The sequence below is a fragment of the Argentina anserina genome, chromosome 4 (assembly GCF_933775445.1).
Source record: "Argentina anserina chromosome 4, drPotAnse1.1, whole genome shotgun sequence".
Lineage (NCBI taxonomy): Eukaryota > Viridiplantae > Streptophyta > Magnoliopsida > Rosales > Rosaceae > Argentina > Argentina anserina.
In genome coordinates, this window is record NC_065875.1 from 20,535,754 (window position 1) to 20,554,809 (window position 19,056).

The 19,056-nt window shown below is 35.0% G+C and overlaps 2 protein-coding genes and 1 non-coding gene across 5 annotated transcripts; 1 reads left to right on the top strand and 2 right to left on the bottom strand.

The window, feature by feature from the left end:
• Positions 1-2,215: 2,215 nt before the first annotated feature.
• Positions 2,216-5,029, bottom strand: LOC126792746 (proteasome subunit beta type-5-like). The gene is made up of 8 exons (XM_050519213.1): positions 4,882-5,029; positions 4,613-4,752; positions 4,376-4,505; positions 4,192-4,298; positions 3,499-3,633; positions 3,299-3,402; positions 2,687-2,787; positions 2,216-2,576 (listed from the first exon to the last, which is right to left on the bottom strand). The coding sequence occupies exons 2-8, from the start codon at positions 4,736-4,738 to the stop codon at positions 2,449-2,451; spliced, it is 831 nt and encodes a 276-aa protein (XP_050375170.1). The 5' UTR covers positions 4,739-4,752; positions 4,882-5,029; the 3' UTR covers positions 2,216-2,448.
• Positions 5,030-5,149: 120 nt separating this feature from the next.
• Positions 5,150-5,232, bottom strand: TRNAL-UAA (transfer RNA leucine (anticodon UAA)). The gene has a single exon. It is a non-coding gene; the product is annotated as a tRNA-Leu (tRNA).
• Positions 5,233-12,529: 7,297 nt separating this feature from the next.
• LOC126792731 (U-box domain-containing protein 6) lies at positions 12,530-17,172 on the top strand. 3 transcript variants are annotated; one of them, XM_050519199.1, is made up of 6 exons: positions 12,530-12,938; positions 13,232-13,325; positions 13,449-13,634; positions 13,740-13,847; positions 14,261-15,459; positions 16,178-17,172. In XM_050519199.1, exons 2-6 carry the CDS (start codon positions 13,275-13,277, stop codon positions 16,968-16,970), a joined length of 2,337 nt encoding a protein of 778 aa, XP_050375156.1. In that variant the 5' UTR covers positions 12,530-12,938; positions 13,232-13,274; the 3' UTR covers positions 16,971-17,172. The 3 variants fall into 3 exon arrangements, with proteins under 3 accessions (XP_050375156.1, XP_050375155.1, XP_050375157.1); XM_050519198.1 differs by having other exon boundaries at positions 12,530-12,925; XM_050519200.1 differs by lacking the exon at positions 12,530-12,938 and adding an exon at positions 12,968-13,135.
• Positions 17,173-19,056: the final 1,884 nt, after the last annotated feature.

Consider the following 19,056-nt stretch of genomic DNA (forward strand, 5'->3'; position numbering starts at 1 on the left):
GTTGGGAGATATCACACTGTCAAAATAATATCGCTCAAATAGGAGTTGAATAAGATCAGTGACGTTTGTAGAAAGACTATTGTACCCTTGCATTTTTTTATGATGTTGTAGCCACCATGGGGAGCTCTTTGTGGTAATGCGGCCTGCAACCGGCTACTGTTTAATTAGGGTAGAGGTAAATTCTTCTATCTAATTGTTTGACAAAATATGCAACCACTACAAGTGATCTAGTAGTTGTTACGATGGTACCAATATTCGAAATGAGTGTTCTTAAGTCAAAACTTAGGTGCAAAATCACGAAAAAATATTTTTTTTTAAATGAGTAGAGGCTTGTAATATTTGGAATATTGACATCAATACATAATATACTACATGTCTCTTAAGTTTTAACTTATTAGGTATTGATGATGCAAACAACTTTTATTAGACTTTCTATGAGCTCGCTAGAAACACTAAGTGAGTTTCTATTCATACCTCCAAAAACTATATTTAGACATACTTACTCAGTAGATCTTCATTTTGCTTTTTTATATATACTTAAAATATTGTTTAGAACTTCACAGTTTTCCTAAAATGCCCACTATCTATTAATTTATTTCCTACTCTATTTCAAATTCATTTATTATATACAACTCGAAAAATGCATAATAATCACACAAACTATCATTTCGAATTAATTCGATCACTCTTCCACTCGTTTTCTAAATTCATAATAAATTGGTAAACTATATTTTTCATTCATTGATAGTAACATCAACGTATATGAAGGATTTTAACCTTTATTAACGAGGTTTGTTCATCAACGTATATGAAATATTCTAATCTTTAATAAATGAGTTTTATTTTTTTACTCAAATCGAAGTTTATAAGAAATTATAAATAGTTATATAGTTTATACATTAAATCGTCCACATTCAATTTGATGTTTATCAACCACATTAAATGGTTTACTAATGATGTTTATCAAAAAAGAAGGTAATCAATTAAATCATTTAATGTAATTTGATATCCCATTTTAGATTGTTTAGCAATAAATATAAAGGATAATTATCTACATTTGAAATTTATAATAGATAAGTAAAGAATTATTTCCCTTCTTTTATTTTTATTGTTATATGTTTTTTGGTAATTTCATATGCATTGACTAAGTCAAAACTATCTAGGAAAAAGATAGAGGTCCAAGTGTCATTTTGGGAGATATGAATAGAAGCTCCCAAACACTAATTCTTTGAATTTGATAAAAAAAAATTCGAACATCTTAGACCGTTTGTGCACATTTGGTACTCAGAACTACATCAGACCTCTTTATTTTCAAAAACTGTCTCAAACTAATATGGATTGTCTTAAGTTATATTGATATCAACCCATACTAGAAATTGCAAGGGATTAGAGAGCAGTTTGCTTTGCCTATGTTTAGAAGCAATGTGTTATCTAATGATGATAAGTTGAAATACCCACCAGAACACCATCCAAAAAGACCAAGATGAAAATTTGAAGAAGTTATGTAAGCTCATTCAATTTTGTATCTAGTAACACCAAACATGGTAGCAACCAAACTTAAATCCATCAATAATGTATGTTGGGACGAAAATTTATCGATAACGATTGATGATATTGTAGTAAACTAGTAATATAGAAATCCAAATATAAAAACTACATTATTTCCAAAAGAAAATAAATTCACACAAGAAATACAAGCCCAAGAGATGTGCGTGGAGTTCACACAAAGCTAACAGTAAGACTCACAGTGTTAACAGTTAAAAAGTAAAACCCGGCACTGCAGCCTAATCAAAAGTTCAAAACCCACCCTTCTCTCTCCTCCTCCCTATCGCACTCTCTACCATGGCCGATTCCGAAGACCTAAACCCCAAAACCGACCCTGAACACCAACCCTCCTCCAATTCCAACCACAACGGCCACCACGAACCCGACCCGGAGGACCTCAATGACGACGAATTCAAAGACGAGGACGAACCGCCGCCATCGGAGGAGCGCGTGCATACTGCAAAGGCCAGGGTGGAGGGAGTGGTGGCGGATTACCTATAAATCTAATCATTTTGGCTCTGTAAGATTTTCTTGCTTGATTGAATAAAGAGCAATTATCAAACACAAATGTCTCACAAAAAATTATACGGATTGATGGCAGAATAAAAGATAACTTCGTCAACGGGATAAACATGTGAAGTCTCACATGAACACCAACTTTGCGCCATGGTTCAGAAAGCCTATATCCATAAGTGAACATTGCAGTTCCAAGCAAGAGTACAGAAAGGGAACATAATATTTCATGAGACCGAAACAGGATGTAATATTACAAGACGAGCAAATCTAATAACATCATCATCATCATGCTAATTCAGTTGAATAATGAGAAAAATAGCATCCCACTGCCTATGCCTTGCTTTCCTCATATCCCTCAATGGCCGTCGCTTCCATAAGCTAGTCCTCTTAGGCTCCACCTACTTCCACCATTTCTTGTTCCACGGTCTCTGGGGTTACAGGATAGTATGTGTAGTGAAGTTCACCAACATCATCTCCAGAAAGCTTTTTCCACCCATTTGGACCGACATGGTAAACTGATTATGGAGCACAAATTACAAACAGTGAACAGTTGGGTCATGAATGTGCATAGGTGATATATAAACATATAATATATCAAGAAACAGAACATGAATTAAGGGATTACCGCTGGCAACTCCACCACTAGCTCCATCACGGAATGTTGCATGATATATGGCTCTCCTGGCTAACTCAGCAGCTTCTTCAACTGACATATCATAGCGGTACCTGGCATATGCAACCACGGTCAGTAGACATATCATTGGAACTTATTGAGAACATAAACACAATACCAGTAATCAGTTATGATTGATAAAAGCAAACAATGTTACAAAGACGAATGTAAATACAACATCAAGGAAGGGTACATGAATCAATTCATAATCTAGTCAAAGATCCATAAGGCCTCACCTAGAAGCTGAAAAAGGAATCATGACAAGCATATGAAGAAAACCAATCACAAAAGAAATATAGCTTTAGATTCTATTCAAATATCTTCCCAGGGCATCTAAAGTACAGAACTGAATTTCTTTTCCACAAACTTGTAAGACCTTCTCTTACTTAATCATTAGCACTTTGTGTACTTGTTTTTGTTCTTTTTTATGACAAAAAAATTGCTTGTGATTGTACAAATGGACCATTAGGAAGTAAAAATTTGCATTTGCAGAATGTCAATCAATGCAAAAAAAATCCAAATTAAAACAAGAATAAGTAAAAAGAGGGGGTGAGAAATGCACACCCATTATCCAGAACACCATAAGCATATGGTGAACCAGATCCAACTGAAAACCGCATCCCTTTCAACCTTCCTCCCTCACTGTCCACATAATAAAGTCCAGGACCCTGCATCAATAAAGCATACATAATAATTAGATAAATGACTGATTCAGATCAATATAAATGCTTGCAATACTATTTGACAAGATTCAGATCCATTACCGTTTCATCCCACCCAGCTATCATGGTTCCAACAGACAGACCCATGCCACGGTAAGAGTACAGAATGTTGGCCAAGAGCTTAGATGCCCCTGTAACTGAAATTCTACGCTTGTTTGCCAATTCGTGAAGTCGGCACTGAATTATATCAAACAATTGATTATCAGTAATCTATTCAAGAGTAAGAAAACACCAAAATAATCTATTTTACACATTATACTAAACAAAAGTTGAAAGTTGAAATAAATTCTTTGGTAGGTGAACCAAATAGGATGCTTACGAATGCCTATCAGAGAAAGAATGATGTATCGGACATGGCAACCGATGGCTTTTGAAACAATATGATACGAAAAATATCACGATAAAATCACAATATGAAGAAAGTGCAGTGCCTATCAATCTTAAGGAAAAGATACTGCATAGTTATGATCTGATTGCATGCTCCGCTGATACACTCATAATGGTTTAAGCATAACAAAGTAAACAAAGATATGATGCCACCTCAATCATGGGAAACAAAACATGTTTCTACGTGTAACAGGTTGTCACTAGGCCAATAACAAGCAACAGCCATAATAACCATTGTCCGTGTAATAGCAACATTTATGTATATCATCTTCAATTCAACATCAATCCTATCAGAAAATTCTCAAACAAAAACTAATATGTAAATAGAACACAATTTAGGTATAATACCTTAATTCCCAAATTCCTATGCCAAAACTGGCAGTCAGCAGCACCTCCAGCCATAGTTCCAAGCATGTAAGGATTGATCTCGATAATCTTCTTCACAGACTGAGATGCTGCAAAACATAATAACAAACATTACTACATTCACATTCCACATCCCGAAAAATAACCAAAACGCTAAGAGCATTACATATATATCCTCCCATGCTAGCTCGAGAATCGGCAGCCACCATGACGCCGTCCTTGAAGATAAAGGCAAGCGTGGTAGTCCCCTTCTTCGACTTCACCATGTCTCTAGCTTCCTTCTGAAAGCCATCAAACTGAAACAGTACAACAAAACCTCACAATCAGCCAACAAATACCTAAACCAACACCAAACACTAAAAGCCCTAAAATCAAAGCTTCGACCAAGCACAGGGAAACTCACATCATCAGTAATAGGGACCTCGAACGATGGCGGAGCTGAAAACTCGCCGGGAAAACCACCGGAAAACCCACTGCTGTCGCCGAGCAACGGCGCGGTGGTTTGAAGACTACTGAAGTCGAGCTTCATTATCGTAATAGCCTCTGAAAAATCAAGGTAAAAAAATGAAACCCTAGAAAATCAAAATTTACAGTTCGATCTGTTCTATTTCGTAAATGCGTTCGCAAAATCGAAAAGGAATTGAAGTAAAATCGTGAGGTTTGTGAGAGTACCTTGGCGATTGTTTAGCTGCGGAAAACGAAAAGTCGAAAACGATGAGGAACGCAGAGTCTCTTCAAGATCGAGAAGGGGAATTAGAGTGTGGTGTTTTTGTTATGTCTGTTTTTTGGTCCGACTGGTTATGTAGTCTGGGTTGTGTTAACTTGTTCAGGAGGAAAGGGGAGACCAAGTAATGGAGTTGGGCTTTGATTTTGGGTTCTAAAAGTAATTGTATAGCAAAGCCCAATGAGAATTTGAGGAATGAAAAAAAAATGAATAATTTGCTGGCTATGGGGTTCGAACCCATGCGCACTTATGTGCAGCAGATCTTAAGTCTGCCCCCTTAACCTCTCGGGCAAACCAGCTGTTGTTGTCAAATGAGATATGTAATAATATATAAACGTTGTATATGTCATGATGCCGTTGACGGCACGCTGGCTTTAGAACGCCATTGATTGTTGTAGTTTTCATGCAAAGAACGTGGACGTTGCGAACACTTTGAAGCTCACATGCAATTTATGACCCACCAATACATACAATAGATTGGTAACCATGTCTAATATGAAGTAGATTAAAGTTCATATATTATACGAAATTACTCTACCTCATGAGTCCATATAAATATATAATACGAATAAGATTGTTTGATGAGATGGTTATTTCCCACGACTAGGAAACTTGGTTTCGATCGTTTCATGACTTTCATATTCTTCGTAATAGAGTAAGAATCAATGAATAACGAATAGGATTTACATAAGTACACAACATGCATGTAAGATGTTTTAACTTTTCCCAAAACACTTGAGTCTCACATCAATAGCCAAAACAGTTCGCACGAAATGATGTTTAAAACATAATAGTGCGCTAAGAACCCACTTTCTCATTCGAAATGCATGGCATACATGATTACACTTGCTTCAAATTTCAAATCATCGATCACCTTTATATCTAAACATGAACGACGTCATTTCTTGTCAATATCAGGAAAAGTATTGCACCGAAATTAAAGATAAGCTCAATTATGGCAAAAATGAATGCGTGGATGTTCGTGTAGCAAGACACCAGCTGGGTAGCTAGCATGGTTTCGAAATGAATATATAAGCGAATGTGGTCAACCCAATGATCAATCATGTATATATGAATGGGGCATGATATCATTAGGCTGGTCCTGTATCCTAGTGATGATGATGTCTTAATAAGCTGGATATATGATCGATATAAAAGACGTGTGTGGTTTGTGATGATGCGTAGTTTGCACATCTATTCCATCAATCCATGCGCATCCAGCTAGCTCTTAGTACTCGATCTCTTACTGGGTTATAATAAACACCCTTTCATTCTCCCCCTCTAAGTTTCTAACCCTACACACATGTTTCAATTCCGATAGCATTTTACTACCTATGTATCGTCCTAATCACGCGTACATATCGACCTCTGTTTCAATTCTAATATCGGCTATGCATTCCGGATCGGAGTTTGTTCTCAGCTTCACGAAGATGGTATAAGACACCACTATTATGCTTGATATCATGTCGGGGTTTCAACTTTAATTTGATGTACTTAATTATCACTTGAAATCCTTGGGAGTTTTAGCTCGCTAACACGTTTTTCTTGGAGGAAAAACAAGAAAAAGAACCTTCGCATGTTAACGTTTTTATTCTTAGCGCATATTTGAGGTCGTTCATATTACCTCGCAGGGTAAACGAAGTAATAATTAGTCAATAATGATCGCGACAATGATGATCAAAAGCCATAATTATTTTCTGAGTCTGACTAGCAGGGATATGGCATGCATGGCTTAGCTTGGAGGCTTGGTCTTCGTAACAGTTTTGACCCCCAAATTTAGAAGATCGCCCATGCCATGCATATGCCCATAACGGAGGGCAGTATCATTTCGAGGATCTTCCTCAAATTGTCCAATGCTATTTATGTATTCAAGTCCAAAAATATGCAGCCTTGCAGTATTGACCATTTTGATGATACGACCTTGTAGTATTGACTATATATACATATTACTTTCTTCGACAAGATATACATATCATATAGTTCTTGTACATCATATCGCTACATGTAAAAGTCAGCCCTTTAGACGTTCAACATTTCAACATAATGCAGTACATTGTCCATGAACTTCAACCGGCGCATCCCATTCCCATATAGAATAGCTTGGAAAGAATCGACGGAAAATAATTGAAAGTCAAAACAGTGCATGCATATGTATAATTATGTAATGGATACAAGAAAGTTAGATACGTTTATAAAAGTATTGCATATTAATTCTTCATAACGTTATAGAACTGAAACTTTGAATATAAAGTAAGGAAATGCATTGTCCGGCTAATTGATTAGTTCGTTTCTTAAAAATATATTTTGTGAAAGTTTTTCTTGTAATTTTGGGTTGTTTTCATCACCTGCTGAATCTCTCAGCTCTATGATATATATATATATATACACACACACGGAGCTTTTCAGGTAAGGAGGCTCTTATCTTAGTTTAAGTTACAGATTTTCATTTTTGACCAATTTGTCGATCGAGTTTTCACATCTCCACCGTCCAATATCTAGGCTATAACGTATAGATCATCACCACAAAATTTCAACCGATTCCATCACCGTTAAGGTACTCATAACTTCGATTTTCTACTCAAAATATGAACGGTTCAGGTTCAGCAAATTCAATACGTCCATTGGTTTTGATTAGTTTGATACCTTAACTATCATGAAATCGGCTGAAATTTTGTGGATGTGATCTATACATTATAAACTATATATATATATATATATATATATATATATACGGAACTTTTCATGTACGGACCTATATATATATGTGTGTGTATCAATTATTCAATTTTCCAACATCAAAGTATGCTGAATATTCTAAACGAATATCACTCTAATAATAGAGATTGCATCAATGATGTATGTTGTTGGATATGAACCAAAAAAAGACTGAATTATAATGGTGATTCACGGGAAACAAGAACATGTGCTCTCATTTCAGCTCCAACATGCTCAAACCGACCATTTCCTATAGCTCGATCTAAGCATAAATTGAAAACCTTGGACTATATTAACCAGGAAAAAAGAAAATGTTGAATTTTAGCAGAGAAATTCAAACTATATAGATATTATAGGACTATCATGCATGTGCCAGATACAGGGAAGAATTAATGTCAAAGCTACACCCTACATGGTTTGCCCAGCGTATGTACGTACGCTCCTATGTATGTATTCCAGTGCACGGAAGCCCGATTGTATGTATTAAATACTATATATACTACAATATGATACGATCAAGCACGAGTTGGTCTATAATCGTAGAAAGGTGATGTGTTGTACATCATAGGAAGTAAGTACATATATACAAGTGGTTCCACTTGACAAACTGGTAGGGCTATAGCCGAGCCGAAAATCGCTTTCAAATATTACCTAATACATGTGTTAATCATATTGAAGTTTGAGTTGGCAGAGATGGCTAAAGGCCAAGTGTAATTGGGCTGGTTTTGGGTTTAATTCTCACCTTCTTATTTTTGTTTGTTTTTTTTCATTCATATTTATTTCTCCTCCTTCCCAATTATCTCTTTTATATTTTTTAATATATTCATATACTTTACAACTCTGTCTACTATTTTCTATTCATAATTTTATATTTATTTATACTCTCTCCCCATTTTCTTACTATTTTTCTTTAGAATTAATTTAAGTTTACCTCCTTAAACTTTACACCTAAAATCAGTTAACTCCTTAAACTTTTATTTTAATAAGTTCACCTCCTATACTTTCAAAAAAAAAATTCAGATTTTCTTAGTTAAAATCCGATCAAAAACTATCAAGAGAAGGTTTCAAATCATGTATGTAAGACCAAAACAAAATTCCTAATAATTTTACAACAACACTGAAGCTTTAAAATTAGGTCTCATAGCGTAATTATCAATATAATACATATAAAAATCTGAATTTTGTCATTCTTTAATGTCATTTGAAAGTATAGGGGGTTGAACTAATTAAAATAAAAGTTGAAGGGGTGAACTGATTTTAGGTGTAAAGTTTAGAGCATCTCCAACAATTTTGGTATTTTGGAGAAAAAGAGAAATTTTGGAGGATAATGAGTTTAGTTCACTCCAACACATTATGCATCTCATTTTCCAAAATAGATAAATTGATGAGAGAGAATGAGAAATTCTCTAAATTTGCAGTAATCTACAAAATTTTACATAAGCAAAAATATTAAATGCAACACTTTTTCTAATAACTCAACTTATAATAACAACCAATCAAAACAATAAAAAAATTTAAATCATTTATTTCTAACGAGCAAATTAAATAGATCAAATAATTTATGGTTATAAAAATAAGATTATATAATATTTTATTTACTTGTAATAAATGTATAAATACGTAAAATGAAAAAAACTATTGGAGTTTAAGCATATTTTTTTTTAGAGATTTTGGTATTTGTTTATTTATTTTAGATAAATTTTGCTAAAACAGTTGAAGATGCTCTTATGAGAATAAACTGAAATTAATTATTTTATTTAATTATAACATATTCTTTACAAAATTATATAGATATTTAATTTTTTATAAAAAAATGTATGCATAAAACCAGCTTTACCCATTTTTTATTCATGTTTCCGCCACTACGTATATATGTACATCACGATTTTAAGAAACTATGAACATGCAAGCAGAGACGAACAATAAGTTTTCTTTAGTATAACAAACCGTGCTCAACAAAGTATACTATAAAGCTGTTCCAAAATCATGAGATTATATATATTGATATATGATCTATATATGTACTCAATTAATTTGCATCAACCAGATGATCGATATAATAGATTAATTATTAGGTACATATGAGTAACGATTCCTTTTATTGAAGAACTTGAGCACTAAGTTTTGGATTAATTGTGCATATTATTGTACGTAAGAACTGTTCAAGAATTGTTTATGGTTTTCTTCCTATATAATCATAATTTTGATGCCACAATCCTTCTCCTCCTTTGAAAACCTATGTACGTGTACCATTTTTTGGTCAATTGTATTCTTGTAGTTTTTTATATATAGCCTCAAATGTGAAAAAAAAAATATATCAAAAATTCATTATATTATATTTGACTGTTATTTAATTTTAGATCTGGTCAAATACCTAAATTGTTTCATCACAAACATAAAGAAAACCAAAGGCTGTCATATAACTACAGGTCCTTTCAGAAGAAAAAGCAGGAAGACAAATTCTAGTTAGAGGTCAAACAAGAACTACGTACACCACTACACCCTAATTCTTATTCCATTTTATAATTCATGATTAGATTAAGACAACACGATCGTGAAAAAAGAAGGTCTGGTGTGATCTTACAACAAATGACACTGATACTTCTTATCACATACATAATCGATACATTTGACTTCGAAAGATTGTGATATTTCCCATATATCGACGTGTGATCCTCAAAAGGTTTGTTTATCGCTAATTACTCTCAATCAAGGATTCCACGAACAACACGTACATAACTTCATATGATCTGAATCTTAATGCATATTATTAAACAATTGAAGTGATCTGGTGCCAACAATATGCAAAACTATGCTCATTTAACCAAACGGATCCACGTGGTTTTAAATTCATGTATGTCCAGCTTCAAATTTTCAAAAGTTTTTTCAAGAGAGAATTTTCAAAGTTGTTAGTGTGGAGTGTTTGTTCATGCTAAATTTTGCTAGTGAACTATGAAAGTTGAATTCGTTCCATCTAGCTAGGTAAATTGATTTAGATGTATGTACCATACAATACGTTGTCTATAACTACTATAACTATATATATAGTTGATTAGGTAAGCATATAAATTTACCATAGTCTGTCGAACAAAACTACAACAATGAATCACAAAATGTTCATTCTGCACTATTGATTTACTTGTCGCTTTTTTTGGAGTGAGCTTAAGTACAAGTCTAATGTCTTTACGGCTTTACGCCTTCACGGTATAAACTTATACTGTAGCGACTCATTATGGTTTTTTTTTAGCTAGATTATCTGGTCAATCTTTAACGCGAGTCGTGTCAAAATGTGAAAATACGAGATACATGTATTCAGAAAAATAACCCACTGTATGTATTCTTGTGGAATTGTTGGAGAAACTTTTATATGCTACTATAGTATCACGTGACAATGCATAGTAGTTCTCCTTATATGTTATATTTCGACACATGAATTTATTACACTAAAATTATTATGTAACATATTTTTATTATTTGTGAAATTACTTTCATAGGTATTAATGATTTTAAACTTGAATTTCGAGTTTAGAGTTTAGAGTTTAGTATTTAGGGTGTATGGTTTTAGGGTTATGATTTAAAGTTTAGGGTATTAACGTGTAAAGTGTCGGGTGTAGGGTATAAGATTTTAGAAAAAAACTCAAAATAATTTTTAATAAAATAATTTAAATATAATTATTTAATTAAATTTTACGTGTTAAATTGTGATTGAATTAAATTGTGATTGAAACGATAAATACACTGATAATATTAACACATAATGTATAAGAGTTGTGAAAAATTTATCGAATTGTTGATCAAGTAGCCTTGGAGATACCTTTTAAACCCATTTTTACCGCCAATATGGCAATACTAGGCGGAAACCAACTAAATTAGCGCGAATGACGGATCAAACGCAAGAGACAGTTAAATTGGTTGGTGAAAAACAGCACCACGTGGAAAGATTCCAAGCCTACATTGTTTTTATAATCACGCACACTCCCCCTTTCTTGTTCCCGTACTCCTGCACGGAGACATACGCTGCCAATGCGATCACCTCAAGCTCTATTTACGTAACTAACCCCAAACTTCAGGTGGATTATTCACTCTGCCATCCTTGTTAGTGACTAGTGGTTTGATTAAAGTTTCATTTTCAGGGTGCTTAGCTTAATTAGTGTGGAATATGAGTGATTCAATTGCTATCAGATAATTTTTTTTTCCTGAATTATGGGACCAGCAATAATTCAAAACTTTTGGAAGCAGCTAAAGTGCCTATCAATTTTACTGCTAAACACCTTTTTGAAGATAGAAAAGATCAACATGTTATTGTGTTAAACTATTTAGTCTTCGTTGCATGAATATTGATGAACTAATTTGAATTATATAAATAAATTAAACCTATCAGTCATCGATTAAATTCACTGATATTTTGACAAAAAAATTAACTTAATTTCTCACACTGATTTAAATTAAAATTTTGTTTACTCTTTAAAAGGGAATATATTTTATGCAACATCATACTAGATTTAATCAAAGGTGCCAAATGGATATGGATATAAAGTATGCTTACAGTTGTTGGAATGTCATGAAATTGCAACAAGAGAGGAAAAGAAACCTCTTAAAAACCATTTAGTGCTAAGTACACAACAACAGTACAAAACCCGGCACCAAGAAAATTCAAACCCGGTGGCAGCGGGCAATTTCGTCATTCCACCGCATTTTATGACAGATCTGCTTACCGACAAACGGGGAGGTCGGCAACTGTCGGCCGGCGAACCGGGGAGACAAACGCGGCGATAAAAGAAAAACAATAAACAATTCCAAAATATCAGAAAACAATTAAAAAAATCAAAAAAGAAAAACAAATAGGTCTCGATATTTAGCTCGTTAAACAATTTCTTCCTATTACACTCCCCACAAAAATCGGGTCCTATATTCGAAATCCGTAAATGAAATGGGAAAGTACAGATCACCGCAGAAACCCTAGCTCCTCCCTTTCGCGTTGTCGGAAATTCTCGTTTATGAAACCTCCCTAAAAAGTAAAAAGCTTCCACCCAACCCTAATTCACAAGCTTTCCAAATCCGTTACCATTTTCCGTTTCAAAATCGAGCTGTGAAAATAGTCTTGTTTGTTTCGAAAGGGCGAGCAGTTGGAAAACGTCCTTGTTAGTGTGCACGGGGAAGGCTTTTTTGGGGGGTTCTATAATTGCGAGCATCGGTTTTCTATTCACTCGTGGAGCTGGATTTTCCGGGTTCTTGTTTCCCCGACAATGTCATTTTCCGGTGGCGTTTTGTTTTGAGGTTGATATTTGAGGTGTGGATTGTTTTGTTTGATTTAAAATTGGGTGAAATGTCCTAATCGGAGACATGTTTGTTTCTGTTAATCGACATGCTTGAAATGTCGAGATCATGCCGTCTATTTCGTTACGATTGATATTGTATGGTTTGGATCAAGCGTGCTTGACTCATTCAGAAGCTGTGGGAATTGGAGAGAGGCGGTTTTCGATTCCGGTTGATGAGTCAAAACTTGATATGCTGTTGTGTTTTTTGTGTGGAGTTTGTGTTTGCGTTTGCTGATGTTATTTTTAATGTGTTTTCGAAATGCAGGTGTAAAACTTGAGTTGTAGAGTTCCCAAGCCAGCTTGAATCCATGGATATTACGGAGGTCGAAGAGAACTTGTTTGCTGCAAGCGATGCCAAGGTATGGAATTTGTGACTTCTGGTTCTTTGTTTGATGAATTTGTATTCGAACGAGTTCTTGTTCTTGTAGATTGTTGACGAGGGGAGTTGATAGTTGGTTGATTCTGTGTGTTTTCTTGTGTAGTTGCATGGAGAAATGTGCAAGACGCTCTCTGCAATTTATTGCAAAGTAATGTCAATCTTTCCTTCTTTGGAAGCGGCTCGGCCTAGGAGCAAATCCGGCATCCAAGCTTTGTGTTCATTGCATGTAGGGCTTGAAAAGGCTAAGAATGTGCTTCAACACTGCTCAGAATGCAGTAAACTTTACCTGGTAGGTTATCCTCAATATTTTGTAACAACTGTTACTCCCACTCTAAACAGTTATAGCATATGTGCTGTAGTGTGTAGAGTTGCTAAGTTTCTTTTTATGTTTCAGGCTATAACTGGGGATTCTGTGCTTTCAAAATTTGAGAAGGCGAGAATTGCCCTCATGGATAGTCTCAGGCGTGTTGAAGATATTGTCCCTCAATCTATTGGTTGTCAGGTAATTGTTCTTTGAGTTCCATATCATCCGAATTGCAGTCTAGCGCTATGTTTAATTTGAAAATCAGTCAGTAATGTAAATATATATATGGAATTTTTTCATGCCAAACGTCAATAACCTTGGTCTAAACAGTCAAGCTGTTCAACTGACTGTAATGTTATTCTTCTTTGTCAAGCTGTTCAACTAAATTCTTCCTACCATACATACATATACATTGAAATACTTGTTTCTTCTTTATTCATCCATATCATTTGTCTCTTTACTTGTTGGTGGTGTTAGTTTACTTTAAATTTGCTTGAAATTAAGTGGGTGATGCTATCATTGACGGTTTTTTGATTAGTGGATTTCTCTTACTCCTTCCTCTGTGAATATTACTTGGAGGTTCTAATTCTACTATTCTGAACTTGTTCCAGATTCAAGAGGTTATCAGTGAACTTGAGTGTACTGTCTTCTCACTTGACCCCTTAGAGAAGCAAGTTGGTGATGATATAATCACACTGCTCCAGCAAGGGAGAAAATTTGACAATTGCAGTGACATTAACGAGCTAGAATCTTTTCATCAGGCCGCTATCAAGCTTGGTGTAACCTCTTCTACAGCAGCTCTTAGAGAGAGAAGAGCTCTGAAGAAACTTATTCAGAGAGCTCGTGCTGAGGAAGATAAGCGGAAAGAGTCAATCGTGGCTTATTTATTGCATCTTATGAGAAAGTACTCGAAGTTGTTTAGAAGTGATTTCTCAGATGATAATGATTCACAGGGTTCTGCTCCTTGTTCTCCCACTGTACAAGGTTCTAATGAGGATACTGGGTCTGGGGGTAACGGCCAAGCATTTGACAGACAACTGTCAAAAGTTAGTTCATTTAATTTCAAGACTTCTTTTAGTTACAAGTCGAACACTAGAAGATCAGGTCAGATGGCTCTTCCACCTGAAGAATTGAGGTGTCCAATATCATTGCAGCTAATGTATGACCCGGTGATAATTTCTTCTGGTCAAACCTATGAAAGGATCTGCATTGAAAAATGGTTTAGCGATGGGCATAATACCTGCCCAAAGACTCAACAAAAGCTGAGTCATCTTTGTTTAACTCCCAATTACTGTGTTAAGGGTCTCATTTCTAGTTGGTGTGAACAGAATGGAATCACAATTCCTGATGGGCCCCCAGAGTCACTTGACCTCAACTATTGGAGGCTGGCATTTTCTGAGTCTGAGTCTGAGTCTACTAATTCGAAATCTATGGGTAGCATTGGCTCTTGCAAGGTGAAGGGTGCTAAAGTGGTTCCTATAGAGGAGAGTGGTACAATAGAGGAGGCTGTTGGAAATGAAACAGAAGAGGTCTCTCCAGCATCGGAAGAGTCAGAGCCTGATGCTTTTGAGAGTTACCAGGACCTTTTGACTGTCCTGAATGAAAGCGAGGACTTCAGGAAGAAGTGCAAGGTGGTGGAGCAAATAAGGCTCCTGTTGAAGGATGATGAGGAGGCCAGGATGTACATGGGGGCAAATGGGTTTGTTGAAGCACTTCTGCACTTTCTGAACTCAGCTGTGCGTGAAGCAAATGTTTTCGCTCAAGAAAGTGGAGCTATGGCTCTATTCAATCTTGCAGTCAATAATAACAGGTACTGTTTTCAAATTGTGTTGATTTTAAAAGAACCTAAATGTGACTACCCTTGGATGGTGCATTAGTTGAAATTAAAAATTATTTATATAGCAGGGTTACTGTATGCTTGAAATATGAGAGATAACATTGTTAGAAAGAAAGCTTCATCCTGAGGGGGAAATAGTTTTCTATGTATATTGATATAATCGAATCATGGGGGGAGAGAATAATGCATTGTCCTTCAATTTAAAAGGGACTTAGTTTACTTATTTCATGCCATATTTCTTGGCTTTACATGGTTTTTTATTTCCAGAGAAGATTGAATACTTTTCTTCTTATATATGGGGGATCAAATCAGCTGTAAATGGTTTTCTGATTATCAGTTTAGTGGGAAGTGTATGCTACCTTTTCAGTAGGATTGAAATCAGTGATAATATGTGCTTTTAGAATATGCTATGGACGAATGGTGATAAATTCTAGATTAATCAATCTTAATGAGTGCTGAGAGCCTGAGACTATAGCAAAGGCATAGCCTGAATTTTTATTATCTTGGTTGACTTCTTTAGAGTTATTCCTGAACGTTTTTGCAAGGCTGACTTTTGGTTCTCGTTTTAGACTTTGAATTTTTCGATGCTGTGCCGATTTACTGTGACATCCGTGTCTCATTCTTTTTGGTTCAATTTCATGCTTCTCCAATCTAGGGGAATCAATAGTTATGAGATGTTTTTTTGTTTCAGAAATAAGGAGACAATGCTGGGGTCAGGGGTAATGTCATTACTGGAGGAAATGATCTCTTATCCAAGTTCTCATGGACCTGCGACAGCCCTTTATCTGAATCTCTCCTGCCTCGAAGAAGCCAAATCTGTAATCGGTTCAAGTGCTGCTGTGCCTTTCTTAACTCAACTTCTTCAGGACAATGCTGAAACCCAATGCAAGCTTGATGCGCTCCATGCCCTATACAACCTCTCTAGCATTCCCTCGAACATTCCAAATCTTCTTTCAGCCAGTATCATTAGTGGTTTGCAATCCCTTCTTGCAGACTCTGGTGAACATTCATGGACAGAAAAATGTATAGCTGTCCTGATAAATTTGGCTTTAAGTGATTCAGCAAAAGAGGAAATTATTTCAAATACCAAGCTTATTAGTGCACTAGCAGCACTTCTGGAGGCTGAGCAACCCATTGAGCAGGAACAAGCTGTCTCATGTCTCTATATGTTGTGTAATGGGAATGAGAAATGCAGTCAGATGGTCCTGCAAGAAGGGGTGATTCCTGCATTGGTTTCGATGTCTGTCAATGGAACATCAAGGGGAAAAGAGAAAGCTCAGAAGCTATTAATGTTGTTCCGTGAGCAGAGACAAAGAGACCAACCACTTCCAGAGGAGAAGGTGCAACTCTGTGAACCAAATGACAACCATCCCATGCCGCCCCCAGAATCGAAGCCGCTTTGCAAATCCATATCAAGAAGAAAGATGGGCAAAGCTTTTAGCTTCTTATGGAAGAGCAAAAGCTATTCTGTTTACCAATGTTGAGTCCCACGGTGCTGTAAATGTCTGTTGTATCATCTTTTATTTCTTCCGCCTCTTCTTATTCCTAGTTATTCTTTTTCTTTTTCAAAGAGCAGAATGTACAGGCCCCGTGTAATCTATGGATTTTGGTTTTTGCACTTTTCTTTCGGCTAGGAATACATGTATTATGTATGAAGTAATATAATCGAAGTGGTTAGTTATTATAGAGTAAAATTTATAGCTCTTCCAACTCTTCTGATAGGAGCACTTTGTGCGACGTTTTTAACATGTTTTTACCTCAATTTGTACTTTGCTTAGCCCTTATTGTTGTACTATTAAGTCATTGAGTCGTAATAAGAGTCTTGAGCGGTATTGGATGCATTTTTGTGCTTACATGAGTTAAAACGCATAATTGGTTTAGAGTCCTAGTTTGACTAGGAATCCTTATTAGGTTTTGAAACTAATTATCTCTTACTTATGATTTTATTTTCTTATTTTCAGATTGGATTGAAGAGATAATTAAAGAAAAAAAGATGGAGCTAAGTCATGCAACAATTAAATAGAAGATGATCATTAAAGGCATAAAACATGGCATGTTTTAGGGATTAAAACATGACATGTTTTAGGGAATAAAACTTTCCATGTTTTATTCATTAAAGCATGTCATGTTTTAGGGAATAAAACTTTCCATGTTTTAGGGATTAAAGCATGACATGTTTATAGGAAGAAAGAAGCAATTTCAAACCCTCCATCTTTCCTCTATATATACATGGCCTCACCTCTCAAATATCATCACTTCTCATTAGCATTCAAGAGCCAAAACTCTACCAAAACACCACCATAAACTTCCCTCACAAATTAGCCAAGCCGTCCACCCCAAAACCATCATCATCTCCACCGAGTTTCACCATTGAAGACACACCTCCAAGGTTCCTACAACGTGTGATTCTCGCAACTCATCTCCATGGCTTCGTCTATTTGTGTTAATCTACAATTCTTTGTCTATGAAGATTGTAAGTTGTTGTTTATGTGGAAATATTGGTTTTGTATTTGTTTTAAATTTCAGTTGTATTTGATATTTTTTTGAGACTATGCCAAATCTATGTTCTTATAATTAATGAGTTTGTATTTCTATTGTTGTGTTCTAATCATCTTTCTCATATTTTTAGATAATTTTCAGATATGTGCATATGAATTTAGTGGTTGGATGCAATCCCTAAGATTGTGTTTGAGTGCTAAATTCATCAACCATATTGACACAAATCGAATCATGCCCTAAGTAGGTTCGGTTTGTGTTGATTAAAAGTGGTAAAAATTCTGGAAATTTGCATGTGAAACCATGGTGGGTGACGCCACACATGAAACATGTCTCCAACAAAGATTTGGTGCTTAAATGTAATCTTGTTTGATTTCTACTCTAAGTGTTATTGAATTCGATTGCATGCAAATTTAGATTAGGCCCTAAGTCAATCTAAATGTTAATTGAAATCTTGCATGATTAGATGATCCCCTAAGGCTCTAATTGTATTGGTGTCTAAAAAGTATGTAATTGGTCGAATTAGAATGCATGATAGGTTCGAACTTGTAATTATGTGGTGTAATGGTAAATTTGGTTTAAGTTTGTTAAAGAGAAGTTGATCATGTAAATAGTAATTTAGGTTTTATTTTAGTAGTTAATAATCAATCTCAAACCCCCCATTATTTGTTAACACTAAAAGTTTAGAGTTCCCTTCAATTCCCCGGAAAGAACGATCCCTGCTTATTCTATACTAACGATGATGTTTTACAGGGTTTATTATAGACGTTTTAACCAACGCTCTATCATTTTGGCGCCGTTGCCGGGGAATTGAGAAAATCTCAATTCTTTGAAGTGTTAATTTTGTACTATATTGTATATTTATAAAAATAAATTCATGTGAATAGTACGGTGAATAGTAACACTAGTAAAAACAATTACAAGTTTTTTTTACATCTAAAAAAAAAGTAAATCTCTGTAAATTTTTTTTTATTTTTTTTTAAGTGTAAAAATGTAAAAATACTTATAAATTGTAAAAATAAAAAGTAAAAAAAAACTTTATCTTTGTAAAAATAAATTTTGTGTACAGTAAAT